The 18,676-nt window shown below is 52.0% G+C and overlaps 1 protein-coding gene across 1 annotated transcript; it reads right to left on the reverse strand.

Annotated features, from left to right (window-relative positions):
- Positions 1-1,588: 1,588 nt before the first annotated feature.
- Positions 1,589-18,448, reverse strand: LOC135887717 (zinc finger protein RFP-like). Its single transcript, XM_065415444.1, has 7 exons — positions 18,017-18,448; positions 15,906-16,001; positions 12,723-12,953; positions 11,958-11,980; positions 10,633-10,748; positions 8,005-8,064; positions 1,589-2,100 (listed from the first exon to the last, which is right to left on the reverse strand). Exons 1-7 carry the CDS (start codon positions 18,431-18,433, stop codon positions 1,589-1,591), a joined length of 1,455 nt encoding a protein of 484 aa, XP_065271516.1. The 5' UTR covers positions 18,434-18,448.
- Positions 18,449-18,676: the final 228 nt, after the last annotated feature.

The following is an 18,676-nucleotide window of genomic DNA, read 5'->3' on the forward strand; positions in this document are numbered from 1 at the left end:
CCCGGAGCGGCCGAGGGGATTGGCAGGGCTCCCACCAGCAATAGGCTATAGTGGACTGGTGAGAACTGCCGTAACAGATATCCCTCCCAAATTAGGTGTGCTGTGTGACTGTGGGTTGTAAGGGGTCCCCTATCCTTGCCTTTCCGTGAAGTGCCGAATTACGCCCCTCCTTGCTCGGAGAGCAAGGAGGCCCCGGGAAACCGCCCACGTACTCCTGGGCAGTAGAGTATCCCATCCCATTCTCTTGAAGGCGGGCCGGTGCTCTCTGCCAGAGGAGGGGTGTGCGGGGACTGTGCCTTTCCTAACCCTTTGTATGGCTGACCTACGACCGAAACCTTACCCCAGACCTTCCTCTTGGAGCCGTGGGCTCCCTCCCCTTGCTCGGAGAGAAGGGGAGTCCCTGGAAATCGCCCACCGCACCGGAGGCAGTAGGGTATCCTACCCCCTTCCTTTAACGGGTGGGCTGGTGCTCTCTGCCAGAAGGAGGGTGTGCGAGGACCTCCCTTATAAATCCTCCCCATTGGTGTGAATGTTGAGGAGTTAGCTTCACCTGAACAAGGAAGCTTGGGGATTGGCCTGGCCTGGAACGGAGGCCAGGGCTTACTGCAGTATTCTAGTCTTGTTTAACTGTTCTTTCTGTATAATAGCAGTTGCTTTATTAAATAATTAATCCTCTCCTACGAGGGGGGGTTGCATTGTCTAAATTTAATTCATTATATGTATATAGAATTGAGGGGAATCGAGCCCTTCGTGTTGTCCCCGGTCGGGGTGCTGCATCTAGTACCAACAGGGACACTACGAGTCTGCCGGGCTTGGTGTGGGGCCCTGGTGGGGGGAAGGGAACGCCATCCCTTGTTTGGGGGCGGCTGGTTTTGTTTGGATTACCTTTGTGGCTCGGTAGGTGGTCCAGGCGAGGGGTTGTTTGACTGCTCACCTGCACCTGTTAAAGGGGGGGTTGTTCGGGCAAAGCCATCTGACCATGGGAACCTCACAATCCAAGCAGGTCCCAGTGCCGGAAAAGGGCACTCCAGCCACGTATATGTATTCCAACTATGTACCCTTGACCTGCAAATTTCTAAAGGGGTGGAATTCGAATACCAGGGATAATCCAAGTTTGCAGTTCCCAGAGGAAGGGACTTTTAATTAAATCAAAAAGGGGGAATTGGAGAAATGTATTCGGGATGACCCTTTCCGCTTTAAAGAGGAGTTGGAGGTTGTTATTAATTGCTATAACCCCACTATGGGAGACCTAGACCAATTCCTGAGAAGCGTAATGCCCAGAGAAACACAAAGGCGTCTTTATGAGACAATGGAGTGGACAGACAAAGTGGAACCAGATAGAGAACAGTTGGCCGAGATGAGAGGAAAATTGTTAGAAGCTATTCTTAAGGTCTGCCCACCAAAGGCTGATTGGACTGAAATAAACACTTGTAAACAAAATAAAGGGGAGAACCCTGCTGATTATTTGGACCGGTTAAAATCTAAGCATGGTAGATAGCAGGGTAGATAGGAGTCCTCCAAGGTCATAGATACTGGGGTCCATGAGGCTAGAGAGGCTGATTTCTGGTTCTCCCCTCTGCTGTGTGTCTCAGGGACACAGTCTGAGCGGGGATCCCGCCCCCATCCGGAGCCAGGGTCGGATTCTCTCCCCAGGGATGGAGCCCGGAGGGAAAGTGAAGATCGGGACCTCATCACCACCATCAATAAATGTCACCTGCCCCCGGTCACAGTCCAGAGAAACCCGGATCCTGCTGGGGGCCCGGCTCAGGGGCAGGGAGGTCACAGGGGAGGTGAGAGCTCGGAACTGACCCACCCACTGCACAGCCCAGATCCCCCCCCCAGGACTAAGGCTGATCCATCCCTTCCTCCACACAGACTCTCTGGCCACCCCCACAGCCCAGCCTCCCCCACCCCCCACCTCCACCTCCCACCAATGTCTCCCCAAGGTGAATCCCTCACAGCCCAGCACACACGGCCGAGTGTCAAATCTCTCAGGGTTGTCGGGCAGTTGCTGCCGTGTGTCTCCATATCTCACACTTTTCCCATCCTCAGACAGGATGAGTTGGGGATGAGCCGTGTCTGGATCCAGAGTCACATTCACTGGGGAGAGAGAGAATCAGAGCGTTAGGGGCAGAGCTCAGCCCTGGGGGAGGCTGGGACCAGTTCTCACACTCTCCAGCAGCCCAGTTCTGGCTGGGACAGGCCTGGATCCCAGGGAGCTGCCTCTGTCCTGGGCACCTGAGACTGAGCAGGGATGTCACTGCAGTTCCTCAGTCTCTGTAAGGAGACCCACTTCATTAGTTTCCCATTTGCTTGCATAAGCTTCAGTTCCCAGCTACCCCTGTTGGTTCTGCTCCATTCCCAGCAGGAGAGACACACCAAGAATGGTTTTAGTGAGGAGGGAGCAGAGGAAGCAGGTACAGTTTTGAACCCCAGAGGGAATCTCCCTCCTTTAATGCAGCCTCCATTCCCAGATCCGGGAACAGAGAGGAAGGTGCAGCATTGGGGAAGAGCTGCTTAATATCAGAGAGTAAGAGGTGGCATTGGGTGAGGTAGCCCCAGCCCAGAGAGAAGGGAGGAGCTACCAGCATCAGAGGGAGAGAATCTCCCCAATCCAAGAAGCAGGGAGCAGCTTCAGTTGGAGAGCCCAGCCCTGCCTAGAGGAAAGGCCGGATGTTGGAGAAGTTCGGGTGCTGCTCAGGGAGAGTGTCTTTGTTCATTAGAATGGGCATGAACTCAGCACTAAGCTTGGTGTCAGGATTATTTGTGTGATGTCAGCTTGGGATGTCCCCAGGTGTTCCGGCACCTTGGTAGAAGTTGGGGAGGGGGGGTACTAGGTCCCACCACTGGTGGCCCTGCCCTCTCCGTGGCCCTGCCCCACTCTTCGGCCTGGTCTACACTACGACTTTAATTCGGATTTAGCTGCCTTAATTCGAATTAACGCTTGACCCGTCCACACAACGAAGCCATTTAATTTGAATTAAAGGTCCCTTTAATTCGATTTCTGTACTCCTCCTCGACGAGAGGAGTAGCGTCAAAATCGGTATTGTTAATCCGAATTAAGGTTAGTGTGGCCGCAATTCGATGTTATTGGCCTCCAGGAGCTATCCCACAGTGCACCATTGTGACCGCTCTGGACAGCAATCTGAACTCGCATGCACTGGCCAGGTGGACAGGAAAAGCCCCGGGAACATTTGAATTTCATTTCCTGTTTGCACAGCGTGGAGAGCACAGGTGACCACAGAGAGCTCATCAGCACAGGTAACCATGCAGGCTGATAATCGAAAAAGAGCACCAGCATGGACCGTACAGGAGGTACTGGATTTGATCTCTATATGGGGAGAGAATTCAGTGCTAGCAGAACTGCGTTCGAAAAGACGAAATGCCAAAACTTTTGAAAAAATTTCCAAGGGCATGATGGAGAGAGGCCACAATAGGGACTCAGATCAGTGCCGCGTGAAAGTCAAGGAGCTCAGACAAGCCTATCAAAAAGCAAAGGAGGCAAACGGTCGCTCCGGGTCAGAGCCGCGGACATGCCGCTTCTACGCCGAGCTAAATGCATTTCTAGGGGGGGCCGCCACCACTACCCCACCTCTGACTGTGGATTCCGAGATGGGGATAATCTCATCAGGTACACCTGATGATTCCGTGGAAGGGGAAGAGGAGGAGGAGGAGGACGAGCTGGCAGAGAGCACCCAGCTCTCCGTTCTCCCCAACAGCCAGGATCTGTTTCTCACCCTGACTGAAGTACCCTCCCAAGCCTCCGAAGCCAGCACCCAAGACCATGACCCCATGGAAGGGACCTCAGGTGAGTTTACCTTTTAAAATATAAAACATGTTTTAAAAGCAAGCATTTTTAATGATTAATTTGCCCTGAGCACTTGGGATGCATTCGCAGCCACTACAGCTACTGGAAAAGTCTGTTAACATGTCTGGGGATGGAGCGGAAATCCTCCAGGGACATCTCCATGAAGCTCTCCTGGAGGTACTCCAAAAGCCTTGCCACAAGGTTTCTGGGCAGTGCAGCCTTATTCCGTCCTCCATGGTAGGACACTTGACCACGCCATGCTAGTAGCAAGTAATCTGGTATCATTGCCTGACAGAGCCTGGCAGCGTATGGTCCCGGTGTTTGCTGGCATTCAAGCAACATCCGTTCTTTATCTTGCTGTGTAATCCTCAGGAGAGTGATATCGCTTAGGGTAACCTGGTTGAAATAAGGGAATTTAATTAAGGGGACAGAGGTGGCCGTTCCTACTGGGCTGTTTGCCTGTGGCTGAAAAGAAATCCTTCCCTGCATTTAGCCAAGTGCAAAGGGGGGGGGGGAGGATTGGCCCAGAGCTTTTCGCGTTTTGCTAGCAGGGATCTTCCCTGATACCAGCCACGCGGTGGGGGGAGGGAGAAAGCACTCATCCCAGAGAATTCATGGCGGGTGGGGGGGGGGGTGTTAGTTTGGTTCCTGCAGGGATCTTCCCTGATACCAGCCACGCGGTGGGGGGAGGGAGAAAGCACTCATCCCAGAGAATTCATGGCGGGTGGGGTGGGGGGATGTTAGTTTGGTTCCTGCAGGGATCTTCCCTGATACCAGCCACGCGGTGGGGGGAGGGAGAAAGCACTCATCCCAGAGAATTCATGGCGGGGGGGGGTGTTAGTTTGGTTCCTGCAGGGATCTTCCCTGATACCAGCCACGCAGTGGGGGGAGGAAGAAAGCACTCATCCCAGAGAATTGGATGGTGGGGGGGTGTTAACCTTCAGCAGCAGAAAACAAGCTAACAGGAAAACTGCAGCACAACGGGCTTTGCTTGGTATGTGGGAAAGCAGGGCGCAGAAGCCTAAAGACAGTGGCTTACCATGGCAGCATGCAAGGTGAATTCTGTTGCCCGGACCTGCGTCTGTGATCTCTAGCAGCAAAGCCACAGGCACTCAATATTAAGAGGCAAAATGCGACCTTGCACAGAAATCACATGTGCTATGTAATGTGAATAGTATTCACCGTGAAAGAGTATAAGCATTGTTCTGAAAAATGTATCTTTTAAAAAAATTCTCTCCTTTTTTCACTCCCTCCAGCAGGTGCAAATGTTTCAAGCCTCCCTCCTCCTTCCCGAAGGCTATCCCAGATAAGGCGTCGTAAAAAAAAGACGAGAGAAGAGATGTTTGCCGAAATCATGCAATCCACCAGGAGTGAAAGAGCTCATCTGAATGAGTGGAAGGAGACGGTTAGGAAAGAAGCCAGTGACCGTGAGGACAGGAGGGACCAACGTGAGGACATGAGGGACCAACGTGAGGACAGAAGGGACCAACGTGAGGAGAGGAGAGACGCTCGAGATGAGAGGTGGCGGCAGGAAGATCAGAGGAGTCGGGAAGCAACGCTGGGGCTGCTGCGTGAGCAAACAGACATGCTCCGGCATCTGGTGGAGCTTCAGGAACGGCTGCTGGAGAACAGAGTGCCGCTACAGCCCCTGTATAACCCCCTTACCTCCTCACCATGTTCCATAGCCTCCTCACCCAGACATGTAAGAACACGGGGGGGGGAGGCTCCGTACACCCTCCCATTCCACCCCAGTGGGCAGCCCAAGCAAAAGGCTGCCATTTTTTTGACCTTTTTTTACTGGGCTTTTCCTTCCCGCTGATCCTCCTCCCAAACCCCACTCAGGTTCTCTCCCTCTTTTTATAATCAATTAATAAAGAATAAATGATTTTTAAACAATGGTGACTTTATTTCCTTTGAAAGCAAGCTGGGGGAAGGGGGAGGGTGGGTTCCTTACAGAGAATGAGTCAATAAAGGGGGCGGGTTTTCAGGAAGGATAAACAAACAGAAATTTCACACTGTAGCCTGGCCAGTCATGAAACTGGTTTTCAAAGCTTCCCTAATGCGCAGCGCTTCCTGGTGTGCTCTTCTAATCGCCCTGGTGTCTGGCTGCGAGTAATCAGCAGCCAGGCGATTTGCCTCAGCCTCCCACCCTGCCATAAAGGTCTCCCCCTTGCTCTCACAGAGATTGTGAAGCACACAGCAAGCAGTAATAACAATGGGGATATTGGTTTGGCTGAGGTCTGAGCGAGTCAGTAAGGATCGCCAGCGACCTTTTAAACGGCCAAATGCACATTCTACCACCATTCTGCACTTGCTCAGCCTGTAGTTGAACAACTCCTGACTCCTGTCCCGGCTGCCTGTGTATGGCTTCATGAGCCATGGCATTAAGGGGTAGGCTGGGTCCCCAAGAATAACAATTGGCATTTCAACATCCCCAACGGTTATTTTCTGGTCCGGAAAGTAAGTCCCTTGCTGCAGCCATTTAAACAGATTGGTGTTCCTGAAGACGCGAGCGTCATGAACCCTTCCCGGCCAGCCCACATGGATGTTGGTGAAACGTCCCTTGTGATCCACAAGTGCTTGCAGCACCATTGAAAAGTACCCCTTGCGGTTTATGTACTGGGTACCCTGGTGCTCCGGTGCCAAGATAGGAATATGGGTTCCATCTATCGCCCCACCACAGTTAGGGAATCCCATTGCAGCAAAGCCATCCACTATGACCTGCACATTTCCCAGAGTCACTACCTTTCGTAGCAGCACCTCCGTGATTGCTTTGGCTACTTGCATCACAGCAGCCCCCACAGTAGATTTGCCCACTCCAAATTGATTCCCGACTGACCGGTAGCTGTCTGGCGTTGCAAGCTTCCACAGGGCTATCGCCACTCGCTTCTCAACTGTGAGGGCTGCTCTCATCTTGGTATTCTGGCGCTTCAGGGCAGGGGAAAGCAAGTCACAAAGTTCCATGAAAGTGCCCTTACGCATGCGAAAGTTTCTCAGCCACTGGGAATCGTCCCACACCTGCAGCACTATGCGGTCCCACCAGTCTGTGCTTGTTTCCCAGGCCCAGAATCGGCGTTCCAAGCCTATAACCTGGTCCATTAACATCATAATCTCCAAAGCACCGGGGCCCGCGGTCTGAGAGAATTCACGGTCCATGTCCATGTCCTCATCACGCTTGTCGCTGCGCTGCAGTCGCCGCCTCCTCCTCCTCGCCTCTTTTTTCTGGTCCTGGGTAAGCATAAACTCCACGAGAACGCGCGAGGTGTTTACAATGTTCATGACTGCGTTCTGGAGCACAACGGGATCCATGCTTGCTGCGGAATGGAGTCTGCAGAGTTCACTCAGGAAAAAAGGCGCGAAATGGTTGTCTGCCGTTGCTTTCAGGGAGGGAGGGGGAGGCTGTACCCAGAACCACCTGCGACAATGTTTTTTGCCCCATCATGCACTGGGGTCTCAACCCAGAATTCCAAGGGGGGTGGAGACTGCGGGAACTATGGGATAGCTATGGAAAAGCTACCCACAATGCAACGCTCTGGAAATCGATGCTACTACGGTAGCTTGGACGCACACCACCGAATTAATGGTGCCTAGTGTGGCCGAATACATTCGAATTTATAAAATCGGTTTCCTAAATTCGAATTATATAAATTCGGATTAATCCTGTAGTGTAGACATACCCTTCGTCTTCCCACCAAGGCCCTGCCCCTGGCCAGGCTGGGAGCCTTGGCTACTATGGAGAGCCCCTAACCCTCCCCCTTCCCATGTCCCCACTCTCCGGCGTTCACCACCTAGGGCAGGTGGAGGGTCCAGGGGAAAGAGGAGCAGGGGTGGGGCCACTGAGAGGGGCCAGCTCCGGGAAGAGGCTGTGCTACACAGAGGGGAGCTGATCTGCTGCCCAGCCTCAAAGCACAGCCACTGCCTGTGATGCTCCATGCCTTCCCAAGGCTTGCAGTTTGGGGTGGCCAACATGGCCCCCTGCCCCTAAATTATGCCCATGTTAAGAAGTAGGTGGGCTTGGCCCCCTGGCGCCCCATGTTCCAGTGCCCCTGGATCTCCTTGCTGTTTAGTGGGTTATTTTTAGGGCTGTGTGTCATGGCCACTGTTGATTTGGTTGGTAACTTTAGTTACAGTCTCATGAAGATGTTTTCACTGGAATTTTCTCATAATTTAAAGACAATCTTCACCTGCAAACTCACCCAGTCTATGTGCTCCTAGGTGTTCCCCAATTTGTGTCTCCAGTGCAGATGGCAGAGTTTCTGGTAGGGGAAAGGAGAAAAGAGATGAGATTTCAGGCTTTCACATTTATAACAGCGCCCCACTCTGAACACATAGAACTGTGTTTTCATCATGACAGAAACAGACGGAGAGGCCCAGAGACACACTCAGGCATTCAATATAAACTAATCTGAAGACTTCTATTTCCTCTCTCATCCCAGGCATCTCCCAGCAATGGAACCAATGTCTTTGCAGCCTCACAACCATCACAGGACAGACAACCTGTAAGTGCGATTTATTTTTCCCCTCATCATCCCCTCCCACCCCTCAGACTCCAGTTGGTTTGTCTCATTCACTTACGGCCTTTTGTCATACCCTAGACCCAGATCATACAAAACCTTTGTCATAAAAGTAACGTTACCCACTTTGGTCCCTTTGGCCAGGGGTAGGCAGCATCATGTCGTGTGACAGACACTTCACAAAATTACCGGACTTAGTGATGGACATTGGGGGGAGGGGGAAGGTTATGTCATTCAGTCATCATTCAACCCATAAAATAATGCACAAATTTCCACACTGAAAAAGCCGTAACCTAGCTAGCTAGTTAATAAATAATAAACAATAATAATAATAATTAATAATAAATTCAACTCATTTTAGTGTTTTTGAATGTACCTCTGTGACGTTATTGATATAATCTGGGACCATATAGATCATTGTTGCAACCAAGGTCCTGTAGTGGCACCCAAATCTTGTATAAAGGGGGTCAAATGGGGTGTCTAAGACAAGGTTATGGATTACTGGTTATAATTATGCTGTCTATATGTGTGTATCAGTGTTATAGTTGAAGTTATGAATATTGGCTCTATACTGTCTGTGTTGCAAACTTATGCTATGCTTCTGGGTGACATCCCAGACAAGCTGGTGTTAGCTCTGCCTAGCCTGCTTGATGGCCCATTAAGAACCATCAGCTATACAATGGACTCATTGAGAAAAGGCAAATATGCCTTGAGACTCAGCAAAGTATGCAGGGACTGGCCCATGTGACTCCAGACTCCATTTTGCTGTAATTTTCCACAGTAAGAACAAAGGGGTGTTCTTACACCTGGAAAAGACTATATAAGGCTGATGCCTCGTCTCCATTGGGTCTTCAATCCTGCTTCACACCTCTGGAGGAACTTTGCTACAAGCTGAAGCTTTGAACAAAGGACTGAGGACCCATCCCAGCGGGGGATGTATTCCAGAGACTTGATTGGAACCTGCAGTTTATTCTATCGCTGCTGCAAGCCTGAACCAAGAACTTTGCCATTACTGTATGTAATTGATTCCATTTAACCAATTCTAACTCCCATCCCTATCTTTTTCCTTTTATGAATAAACCTTTAGATTTTAGATTCTAAAGGATTGGCAATAGCGTGATTTGTGGGTAAAATCTGATTTGTATATTGACCTGGGTCTGGGGCTTGGTCCTTTGGGATCAGGAGAACCTTTTTCTTTTACTGGGGTCTTGGTTTTCATAACCATTTGTCCCCATAACGAGTGGCACTGGTGGTAATCTGGGAAACTGGAGTGTCCAAGGAGATTGCTTATGAGACTTGCGGTTAGCCAGTGGGGTGAGACCAAAGTCCTCTTAGTCTGGTTGGTTTGGTTTGCCTTAGAGGTGGGAAAACCCCAGCCTTGGGCTGTAACTGCCCTGTTCGAGCAATTTGTCCTGAGTTGGCACTCTCAGTTGGGTTCCGCCAGAACCGCATTGTCACAACCTCACTGTCACAGTCAATATTTTTTTTGTAGGATGGGGGCATTGAAATAAATATTTATCCTAAAACCATATATCAGTGCATTATTGTCACTACTTTTTAAATGTTCTTGTTTAAATAATATGTCTTATGGGAGGAGGAGTGTGTGTGTGTGTGTGTGTGTGTGTGTGTGTGTGTGTGTGTGTGTGTGTGTGTGTGTGTGTGTGTCCCACCTCTACACCGCTTACCCTGTGTCTCTCCCCTGTCTGTGTCCCTTACATGGAAGCCCCCCCATTATGTCACAGGATGTGGGAAGCAGAGGAGGGGGATTTCTCAGTGGAGCAGGGTTTCCCATCCCCACACTGTGACCAGGGCACCCCCCTCCAGGCACGGGTTATCTCAGGGTGGGTGGGAACCTCCTCTGCCTCCTGACCAGGACATAGGGACAATCTCTGGCTGTGGACGGGGGTCTGTTGTGAGCAGGGGCCAAGGTGGAACAAATTCTTGGTGGGAGGGACTCACCTCTGGAGGCTCCCTGAAATGGCTTCCCATTGTCCCTCATCCCTGCTGCTGCTGGGGAGCTGGGCTGAGGGGGTCTGTGCAGTGGGGGGGGGGCGGCACTGAAGGGCTGGAGCTAGGCTGAGGGGGGCTGTGTCAATTCTTAGTTTGTAATTGTAATTGAAAGGTATGTTTTTGGTGCAATCAAAGGTTTGAATTAATCAACCTGAGTGTCTTGGACCCAAGTGTCTGGCATTCTCACCCAACAATTAAATAGAAGCATCATCTAATTGTGAACCAATTGACCAGCACCATTCTCTTCCCACAGTCTCAGAGGCTCATCCCAATTTCTATTCCTAGATCCATTTTAGGTACCTTTGAACTTCCTCAGAGTCTCCGATAGCAGAATAGTTTTCTGGGAGAAATCGCTGACTTGCTCCTTCAGTTCAGGAGAAATCTCCTTTGGCTGCTGGAACTTCCCCTTCTCACACCTAGAGAGAAACAATTTCATGTGATTATATTTCACTGTGTGACTCATTATAAGTTCTGGCTAGTGAGTCGGTGCTCTAATGGGCCTGGAGTTCGAATTCCTCGTTCAAAGTAGAGAAAGACTTGACGGGGATTTGAAGGGGATGTCAAATTCAAACAGTCCCCTTATGTGAGCAAGAGTCAGGCTAGCTGTAACCCTAATCACGCGAGATTTGTAGAAGCGAGGATTGTGTGAGGCAAGTGGGAAAGAACTGTATGAGAAGTTGTTGTGACCTTGTGTTAGATAAGTATGGAATGTAGACTATAGTCTAAATAGGTGAGAAAAATAAGATATCAGGATGACATATGTATAAAAAAAATGCAGCTGTAGCTCATTATTGTATGTAACAAAAGATATAAATGCTTGTGTAATTCTTTACCTGGTGAGAGACCTGTTCTGCTCTCTCCCTCCATGCAATTACTAGAGAAAATAAAGTATCTGATTTGCTGCACCCAACCTAAGAGTGAGAACTCTGTTTTTCTCTGACATTCTGGCTAGTGAGTCGCTGCTCTAATGGGCCTGGAGTTCGAATTCTTCGACTTCTCCCAGCCTCAGAGCAGGGGCAACACAGCCCATGGCCATACAATCTTCCCTTCAAAGGACTCGTTAATATTCTTCAACTCTAGTCTGGAGAGATCAGCTCTGGGGACAAAAGGGGAATTGAGTCTCCATGGCCAATTCACTCCTTGGCCTCCATGCTCTGAGGGACAGGGGTTCCTATGTGAAGTGCTGTTGAATCTGTCCACTAGAAACTAGACTGAGACACCAACTCCCCCCTCCCCAGCTCATTCCACACAGGTCTCCTAACAACCCTCAGGCTGGGAAAGACTCAGATGGGAAAGACTCTTGACCACAGCTGCCCTGGGCTGAATGGTAACCAGGGCCCCAGCAATGATAGGCCCATATTCCATCCCCACAATCCTGAGGCAGCCAGTCCCCAGGGATGTGGCATCTCTAGCAAACACTTGAGGTCAGTCTTTCCCACTGAATGGATAATTCCAGAGTCTTCTGTACCAGGGTGAGAACCTCAGGATTAAGTTTATCTGAGAGATTTGTATCCAAAATGTGACCTTCCCCACACTTGTTGCTGTGGAGATGCAGTGCTAACATCATCACCATGCTCTTTCCCAGCATTGCCAAGTATGTGTGGGAGTAAGAGAGAGCCACGTACCTACTCAAGGTGCTTCTGACATCCTAGAGGAGAGAGAGAGAGGAGAGAGAGATTAAAAAAAATGTCAGTACCACCTGACACACACTTCGGATTCCAGGAAAGGGATTTTGCAAATACAGGATAAAACAGCCCTGCCTGGCCCCAGGGCCATGGTTTCTTTGAGCTAATGGGGCTTTTCCATCTCTAATATCAAGGTGTCTGTGTGTCTGCAAAGAACAATAGTCATTCACGTTTCAGCAATGCACACATTGAGTTACACGCAGATCTCTGACTGCTGGACCCCTGTACCCAGAGTCATATGTGCCAAATTTCCCTGGTGCCGGTGGGTGCTCGCGCCCCCCCCTGCCCCGACTCCACTCTTGCCCCACCCCCATTCCAACCCCTTCCCCAAAGTCCCCACCCCAACTCTGCCCCCTCCCTGTCCCTATTGGACCCCTTCCCCAAATCCCTCCCCTGGCCCCGCCTCTTCCCTGAGCGCGATGCATTCCCCCTCCTCCCCCCTCCCTCCTAGCCATGCAAAACAGCTGTTTTGCAGTTCAAGGGCTGGGAGCTAGGGGGAAAAAGCGGGCACGTGGCGTGCTTGGGGAGGAGGTGGAGGCGGAGGTGAGCTGGGCGGGGAGCTGCTGGTGGGTGCTGAGCACCCAGCAATTTTTCCCCGTGTGTGCTCCAGCCCCGGAGCACCCACGGAGTCAGTGCCTATGCCCACAATTCAGGAGCTGTCCTGTCCCTGTGTTGGGATTTGGGATGTTTCCAGCTCAGTCTCACCTGCAGGAATTCACTTGCTGGCTTCTGACACTTCCCCTCCAGCTCACTGATCAGCTCACTGAGACGGGAAATCTCCTCGGAGACTTTGGTGATATTTTCATTCTGTATCTTCACAGTCTCCTCATCCAGCTTCTCCAGCTGGGCCAGCAGGAGTCGCTCTTGTTCCTCCAGGAACTGCCGGAGTTGCTGAAATTCAGACACAATCTTCTGCCTCTCGGTTTCTGTCTGTTTCTATAAGAAATAAGGAAAGGGCTGGTCAGAAACATGGACAGAGCCTGATGACCTTTCATACAGTCTTACAAGAGAGAGTTTCTTTACAATCTCTAACCCATCTGTGTAGAGATCAGGACATGAGCCGTCTGGCCTAGTGTTGAGAGCTGCAGTTGGAAGTCAGGAACGACAGCCAAATGTAAGGGGACTGTTGCCCCCTTACTAACATTCAGTGGGGGTGTTTTGGTTGGCTAGCTCCCAGCACAATGGGGAGAGGCCAATGCTCCAGACTGACAGGGCGGGCAGGCTAATCAGGGAGTCAGAAGGCCAGGGGGGGTTCCGTCCTCTGTGTGAGCTGGAATGGCCTGGGTCAGACAGAGTGGGGCCGAGCTAAGGAGTGAGCAGGGGCCCGAGATAAGTTGCTGGAAGCAGAGCTGCAGCCCAAAAACCAGAGCACACCCCAGAGAGAGCAGACCTGCCCTGGGAGGAGAGCTGCAGCAACCAGAGCCAGAGGGGCCAGACAAGCAGCCCAGGAAGCAGGTCAGAGCTGGGAGCAGACTCACAGAAGCTAGGGTTACCATATTTCAATTTTAAAAATGGAGGACACTCCACTGGGCCCCGCCCCCACCCCAACTCCGCCCCTTCCCCGCCCCCAGCCCCGCCCCAACTCTGCCCCTGCCCTGCCCCTTCCCCAAAGTCCCTGCCCCAACTCCGCCCCCTCCTCTGAACGCTCTGCCCCCGTGCTCCTCCCCCTTCCCTGCTTTCCACGAATCAAATGTTCATGGGAAGCCTGAAACAGGGAGGCAGCAGGTAAGCTGGGGCTGGGGCTGGGGCTGGGGCTGGGGCGGTGGCGGTGTGCGAGGAGGCGTGGCCCAGTCCGGCCCCCCTAGCCGAGCGGTTCCCTCCTTCGGCTGGCCGACCCTGGCCGCCCGGCTCGGCTCGGGCCCTGGGGTGCTGGCCCTGGTTCCGGCCGAGCAGCTCCAGCCCGGCACTGGCCCTGGCTGAGCACCGCCGGCCCCAGCGGCCCAGTTCCAGCCGAGCGGCTCCGGCCGAGCACCGCCAGCCCCAGCGGCTCCAGCCCCAGCGGCTCCAGCCCAGACCCAAGCCCCACGACCCCTCCCTCCCTATTTTCCCGGACATGTCTGGAAAATGGGGATTTCTTCCCAGACGGGGATTTGAGGACCAAAGAGCTGGAAATGTCCGGGAAAATCCGGACGTATGGTAACCCTACAGAAGCAGCCTGCAGAGCAGATCTGCCCTGGGAGCAGAGCTGTAGCAACCAGAGCCAGAGAGGCCAGAGAAGCAGCCCAGGGAGCTGAAGGCAGAGCAGCAGCAGTAGCCGTGCTGAGGGAGTGTGGAACTGGAGCTGGGGCTGGAGCAGTCCGGAGCTGGGTATGGTGAGCAGCTGGGGAGAGTGAGGAGGACCCTGGGCAGTGGGCCCAGCACAGGGAGACACCTCAGCCAAGAGGCTCTGCAGGCCAGACTTGGAGGGGGATCGTAAGCCTGTCAGGGTGGGGGCGACACTGGGAAGAAGGGTCCTGCCACCTAGAGCCTGAGAGCGTGTGGCCACCGCCAGAGCAAGTGTCTAACCCACAGCGTCTCTGCAGCACAGCCAGGGCCTGAGAAGGAGCCTGGGACCTACAAGGAACAGACTATGAACTGCCCTGACATTCCAGAGACACTGTTTCTGATGTTCCCTGCCACAGAGCGGGGTGATGTGTTTTCCTTTAACTTTTCCCATTTTTCCTTATTCTTTTATTAAATTAATTGTTAATGAAACAACTTGTATTTACTTTAAATTGTATGTAATGATCAGCAGGTCAGGTAGGTGCCCAGTGCAGAGAGAGTACCCCAGAGTGGGGACACCCTAGCCACTGTCCTGGGTGACCACAGCAGGGTTGGGGGTCGAGCCCCCCAGGAATCCTGGGCCCAGCCTTGTCGGGGTTACGAGGACTCTGCCAGACAGGAGAGTGGAAGGAGAGTCCTCGAGGGCAGTGAGGCCTCTGGGTAAAGGAAGTGGGAGCGAGGACTCGGATCCTCTCGCTAGCCCATTTCACCAGGGTAGTGCAGAAGCCAGGAAAGTTCCCCACAATAGCGGGACCTTTCCCCCGCTTACACAAAATCAGAGCTGGAGTCAAAGTCAGGACCTCAGCAAGGGTTGGGGCTACAGTCAAGCTCAGGAGTCATGCCAAAGGCTGAGCCAGAATCAGTGTCTGGAGTCACACGGGGGATCAGGACTGGAGTCCGAGTAAGGCAGCCACACGAAGGGTCAAGCCGGAGTCAGATAGCAGTACTACAGGTCAAACCTGAGCAGGGAACAATGCCAGGGCCAAGCCAGAGTCAGGGTCCAGTCCAGCAGCAGATCGGAAGTTCACTCAGTTGTTTGGACAACTTCCAGTCACTCCTGCTGGCGTAATTCATGCATCCAAACGTCTGCTCCAATCAGGAGCTTCGTCGGCAGATCCTCTGGTGGGCCGGAGTTCCACTAGCCCCTCCCCTGCTGGCTCTGGAGAGCGGTTGGGTTGTAATGACAGTCTCTGTGCACTGAGGTTCAAAACCCACCATTCTTCACATCCTGACACTTGACTATACATTGTGATCACAAGGGAGAGGATTTTCTTACAGCTTCCCATTTGGCCCCAATCTCTCTGAAAGGGTTGTCTCCATGTCTAATGGGATATAATCAGTGCAGTTTGGGAGAAATTTTGTGAAAGCCACAAGGCGTAGTAATTAATTCATTAATTAAAATGCATCTTAAATCCTGCAGAAGACACCGTTGTCCTTCTCCAGGGAGAGAACATTTGTGATATGCACACCTGTACACACACACACACACACACACACACACACACACACACACACACACAGTATCCCATAATCATGGAGAAACACACACAAGGCCACAGTGAAATCTACCAATAAACATCCCTACCACCTCGATGTCCAAGCAGGTGAAGAACAATAGGCACCTACCAGATACTCCTGGCTTCTCTTCTCTCCAGTCACTTTAAATCCCAGAAGCTTTTCTCTCTCTTCCCTCAGAGTCCTCAAATTGGCTTGTATTTTTTCCTGACAAACAGAAATGATTTGGTGGGTTTATTTTGAGGGTTGTAGTGGGTGGATGGGGTGTTTTTTCCTCCAAAATTCAAGATAACAGTCAGTCTTCCTAGATAGACTAGGTGGGTAAGGCAATATCTTCTGCTGGCCCAGCTCCTGTTGGTAAGGGAGTTACACACAACTCAGCTCTGGGGAACATACTCTTTCCTGGGCCTGAAGAAGAGCTCTGGGTAAGCTCGAAAGCTTGTCGTTCACCCACAGAACCTGGCATGAGCAGATATTACTTCACTTACATTGTCTCTCTAATATCCCTGGACCAACACAGTTACAACAATACTGTGTACAACAGTGGGTCTTTCTAGAAGTAGGACATCAGAGACAACAAGGAAATGAAACCTTATTTATGGAAATTGGGCGTGTTTTGTATTCAGATGGTTTGAAGTTATTACGTCCACTTTCTCCATTGAGTTGAACCTGTGGAAAACTGGTGTCCCATGGCAGTGAATCTATAAAGCTGTTTTTGAGAAGATTTAACAAACAGTAATACCAATCCCAGAGGCCACCGGGGCAGCCATATAGGCCGGGGCAGCCATATAGGCTGGGATGCTCAAACGAGTCCAACTCCATTGACTTTCCGCTCTGTACCCCTGGGGATTGGACGGGTTGGACAGCACTGATCTAGGGACTACAGTAAACCCCATTAGATGTGTTGATTTGTGTTATTAACAGCTGGGCTTTGCCCTAGTGCTGTCCTAGCCCCTTTCTGTGGCAATGGCATCTGGGTAGCTACCCCACCGTCCCCAGCAAAGGTCCTGGAAGCAGTGGATTCTGGGAGATTTCAAAAGGCTGCCTGGTGGGACTAATGGAACCACTTTGGCTGGTCCTTGCCCATGAACACATGAGAACAGGTCAGACTGACACAGGTCCGTGCTACCCAGGGGTTAGTTTTGCTGAAGATAAGTCTAATCCCAGTGGCATGTGGCACGGACCTGCGCTGTCTGGAGCCCTTGTGGCTGTGGACTCAAGGTGCTAAGTGTCCCACACAGTGTTCAGCACAGTGATCTCCTCTAGTGCAGGCCGGCAGCATCTGAGTTTAACCCTCATGGAGCAGCACAGGAATTCACAATCCCAGTGGGAAACCTCATCTCCCTGCTGGGCCTGGGGCCTGTATCAAGGAGTCTTTTCCTCCTACTGTCTGCACTTCATCACTGCTCAGTGCTGCTGAAAGGGGCAGAGTAGCTAGTGGTTAGGGCACTGGGCTTGGCCTTGGAAAACCAGGTTTTTATATCCAGCTCTGCCACTGATCTGCTGAGTCACCTTGGACAAGTCACTTCCCCTCACTGTGCCTCAGTTTCCCCTCCCACCCTTTGTCTGTCTTGTCCAGTTAGACTCTACATGGCTCGGGGCAGGGATTGTCCCTCCCTGGGTTTTGTGTAAGGTCCTCCACAATTGACGTCAGATCTCATCTGGGATCTGTAGGGGATGCAAATAACAATAAACACTGTGATACAACCCGGAATACCAGCCACAGCTTGTAACTCCCCTATCAGCTTTCATGCAATGAAGGCTACACACAGCTGAATGACACAGTTACACCATTAACCTGTAATTAACATCCAGAGTTATTACCCATTAGACTGGACTATAGGCGCCGACTCCGTGGGTGCTCCGGGGCTGGAGCACCAACGGGGAAAAATTGGTGGGTACTTTGCACCCACCAGCACCTCCCCACCTCACCCCAGCTCACCTCCTCCCTCCCAGGCTTGCCGCGAAAAAGCTGTTATTTCCTGCGGACCTCCCCGCGCCCCAGCTCACCTCCGCTCTGCCTCCTCCCCTGGGAGGGAGGGGCGAGGAGGAGAAATGCGGCACGCCCGGGGGAGGAGGCGGAGCTGGGGATTTGGGGAAGGGGTTGGAATGGATTCAGGGAAGGGGCAGAGTTGCGCATGGCCAGGTGCGGGGGAGAGGGCACGAGCTCCCATCGGCACCGGGTAAAGTCAGCACCTATGGACTGGACAGCAACTCGGTACCTTGTGCTCCTGGGCAGCCTCCTGTATGGGAATCACTGTGTGAGCGCGGTGAGCCCGGGATCTGTCGCACACCACACAGATGGGGGTTTGATCCTCTTCACAGAACAGTTTCAGAGCCTCCTGGTGTTCCCCACATACACCGCCCCCTCCTGCTCCCTTTGCTGCCTGTAAACTCAGCCGCTTGGCAATTTCTACCATGTTTGCCAGCTGCCTGTTGGGCCTGAGGTTTCTCTGTTGCACAGTTTCTCTGCACAGAGGACAGGAGGCGGCTGTATCGGATCCCTCCCAGCACTGGCTGATGCAGGCTCGGCAGAAATTGTGCCCACACTCCAGAGTGACAGGTTCTGTGAAATGCTCCATACAGATGGGACATGTCGCTTCCTCCTGGAGACTTTCCACGGGGTTCTCTGCAGCCATGGATCCCTCTGGGCAGTGGAACAGGCTTTGTTTCAAATTCCTGAATTCACACTATGCCCCGCCTGCAGCAGCAAGGGGGTGTTTCCTTTCCTGAAAATGATTCATGCTGTTTGCTGAGCAGGAAGGACCCAGCCAATTTCACCCCTGGAGGCTTTAGTGAAAAAATGTACAGTCACACCCGTGACAGGTAACTTTCAGTGAAATTAGCCTGTAATTAAAACCCCAAAGGGCTCCTGGCCTCCA

The sequence above is a fragment of the Emys orbicularis genome, chromosome 13 (genome assembly GCF_028017835.1).
Source record: "Emys orbicularis isolate rEmyOrb1 chromosome 13, rEmyOrb1.hap1, whole genome shotgun sequence".
NCBI lineage: Eukaryota > Metazoa > Chordata > Testudines > Emydidae > Emys > Emys orbicularis.